The sequence below is a fragment of the Cyprinodon variegatus genome, unplaced genomic scaffold, assembly GCF_000732505.1.
Source record: "Cyprinodon variegatus isolate N-32 unplaced genomic scaffold, C_variegatus-1.0 Scaffold1050, whole genome shotgun sequence".
In the NCBI taxonomy this organism is placed as follows: domain Eukaryota; kingdom Metazoa; phylum Chordata; class Actinopteri; order Cyprinodontiformes; family Cyprinodontidae; genus Cyprinodon; species Cyprinodon variegatus.
In genome coordinates, this window is record NW_015151503.1 from 96980 (window position 1) to 99203 (window position 2224).

Here is a 2224-nt window from a genome sequence, read left to right on the forward strand (position 1 = left end):
TTATGAAAAGTTTAGTTTGTGCCTTCAATCTGTTGCCCATAAAAAGATGTTACTTGGATATAACCTAATGGAATGTCTTCAGAACAGCTCCAAATGACACAAAACTAATATGGGTGAGTAGAACATGATATAATAACGTAAAATCAAGGGCCAATATAAAAAAAAACGGCATTCCCCTTTAAGCCCAAAGTGCTTTGGTTTCTCAGCAGGAGAACGTGGTAAAGGACACCAGGAAGTTCACCTCTGAATGATGGAAAAAAAAAATCAGTAAAGGTATTGGAGTGGTCTAGTTAAAGTCTAGACCTGTTTTTATTCAGGTTCTGTTTGCCTGATATTTTACATTTATTTGATGATCCGATAAATATAAGTGGGATGAAAAAGAGTACAGAAAAATAAATCTCTTATGAGTGTTTTCGGAAAATGTTTAGCTCTCTTCTATTATATATTAATTTATCCTATTTACTCACTATAAAAGTTTTCACTCAGTCTGTTTCTCTCTCAAGGTCACACATTTCTTTGCAGGATGGTGTTTGTAGACCAGACATAGCTTCTTCCCATAACAAACCAGATTTCTTTCTCAAGGTTTATTCATAACATGTTACTGTTTAACCAAAGTGTGTGTAATTTCTTATGACTCTGACTACTTTCCATTGTTGTAAGAAAGGGGGAACGAACCCTGCCCAGATCAGAATAGGGCAGAATGCTGCCATAAGGGCTTCATGATGAACTGTTCTCTCTTTGCAAAGATATGAATAAATGTGCCGACTGAGTGAAATCCATCAATCTCTGTTTATTTAACTAGGATGAATAGTTGAATACTTTTTTCCCACGACATGAGGTAAAAACATGTTAACTTCACTGAATATCAGATAATTCCAACATGAAGTTGGTGGTTTTTTTTGACTGAAGGTGAAAAACATAAATAAAGCATACATAGATGGGAATGTTTTCCTCTCACCTTTGATAAAGGGGTTTTCCACTGTTTCACTGGAGCTGCTGCTGACAGGGTTTACCAACTCACAGAAAAAGGANTGGAGTTTCTTCATCTCCAGAACTTTGTTGTTGATCTCAACTATGTAGCTGCCGCTGTCCTCTAGAGTCAGACTGTTGATGGTCAAACTTCCACTTGTTTTATCAAAGTCACAGCGACCTGGAAGCAGGATCCAGATAAAGACATCATGGATGATGATAATCTGCAGGTTCTTGGGATGTAAAACAATTTCTGGTCAACAAGTCAACTGACCTTGGAAACTTTTACTATCAATGTCCTGCCACAATGGCCACCAGCGAGAGTTTGATTTGTACCTCCATTTCACTTTCTCAATAGGCTCTGAAATCTGACCTGGATTCAGAACAATGGAGCCACCAACTTTTCCATACATCAGATCAGCTGTGAATGAAAAACAAGAACATTTTTACTCCTTTATGTGAACTTTTTCTGTTTCTCAGCAGCTGTAATGTTTAACCCTTTCTATCATATCTGCTGATCTACAGAACAGAAGGAAACAGGAAGTTTATTCACTTTCCTAACATTTAAAACTTCTGATTACCAATAAATCTCTGCATAAAAAACTCAAATGATAGCGATGGAGGAGAGTTTTTAGCTTAAACTACCAAAGATCATCTGCTGATTGATGCAAAGTCCTAAATATCTCGTTTTCAGCTAAATTAAATACATTTATTCATTAATTCAAAACAGCATTTTGAACCTAAATAATCATCTTATTTAGCCACCTGGAGTATATTCTAGCTGATACACGGTTTCAAATAGGATATACTGTAAGGAGTTTTTGGGTTGACTTTCCTGAAATTCATCAGAAATCGAATAGTTCATGTTTTCCAAGAACGTTTGTGAAATCTTTATGATTTTCTCATAAAACTGTCCCTCTGCTTTTAACAATCTGAACATAAATTTCAACTATCTCACTTTTTTTTTCAAACTCATTAGCTAAAGTCAAACCTTTATAAATATTTTTTGAAAAATTGTAAAACCAGGAACTTTTAGGCAAGCATCTTTTTTTGGGGGGTCGAAATATTTCACATCCTATGTGAATTAATATGTTTTATATTAGTAAAAGTATACAAGAATAATTTTGAAAGAATTTGAAGTTTTTTTTATTTATTTTTCTGAAAGTTGTGTTTCTTCAAAAGCTGAAGGTTGAAAAGATAAAGAATAGATGGGAATGTTTTCCTCTCACCTCTGATAAAGGGGTTTTCCACTGTT

General features: G+C 34.7%; 1 protein-coding gene across 1 annotated transcript in view; it reads right to left on the reverse strand.

Moving 5' to 3' along the window:
- Positions 1–202: 202 nt before the first annotated feature.
- LOC107101074 (CD48 antigen-like) overlaps positions 203–2224 on the reverse strand; it is an 87452-nt gene continuing 85430 nt past the window's right edge. The window contains exons 6-8 of the mRNA XM_015399830.1: positions 1244–1390; positions 959–1150; positions 203–243 (exon numbers count right to left, since the gene is read on the reverse strand). Of these exons, the coding sequence (XP_015255316.1) occupies positions 203–243; positions 959–1150; positions 1244–1390 (380 nt within the window). The remainder of the gene's footprint in view (positions 244–958; positions 1151–1243; positions 1391–2224) is intronic.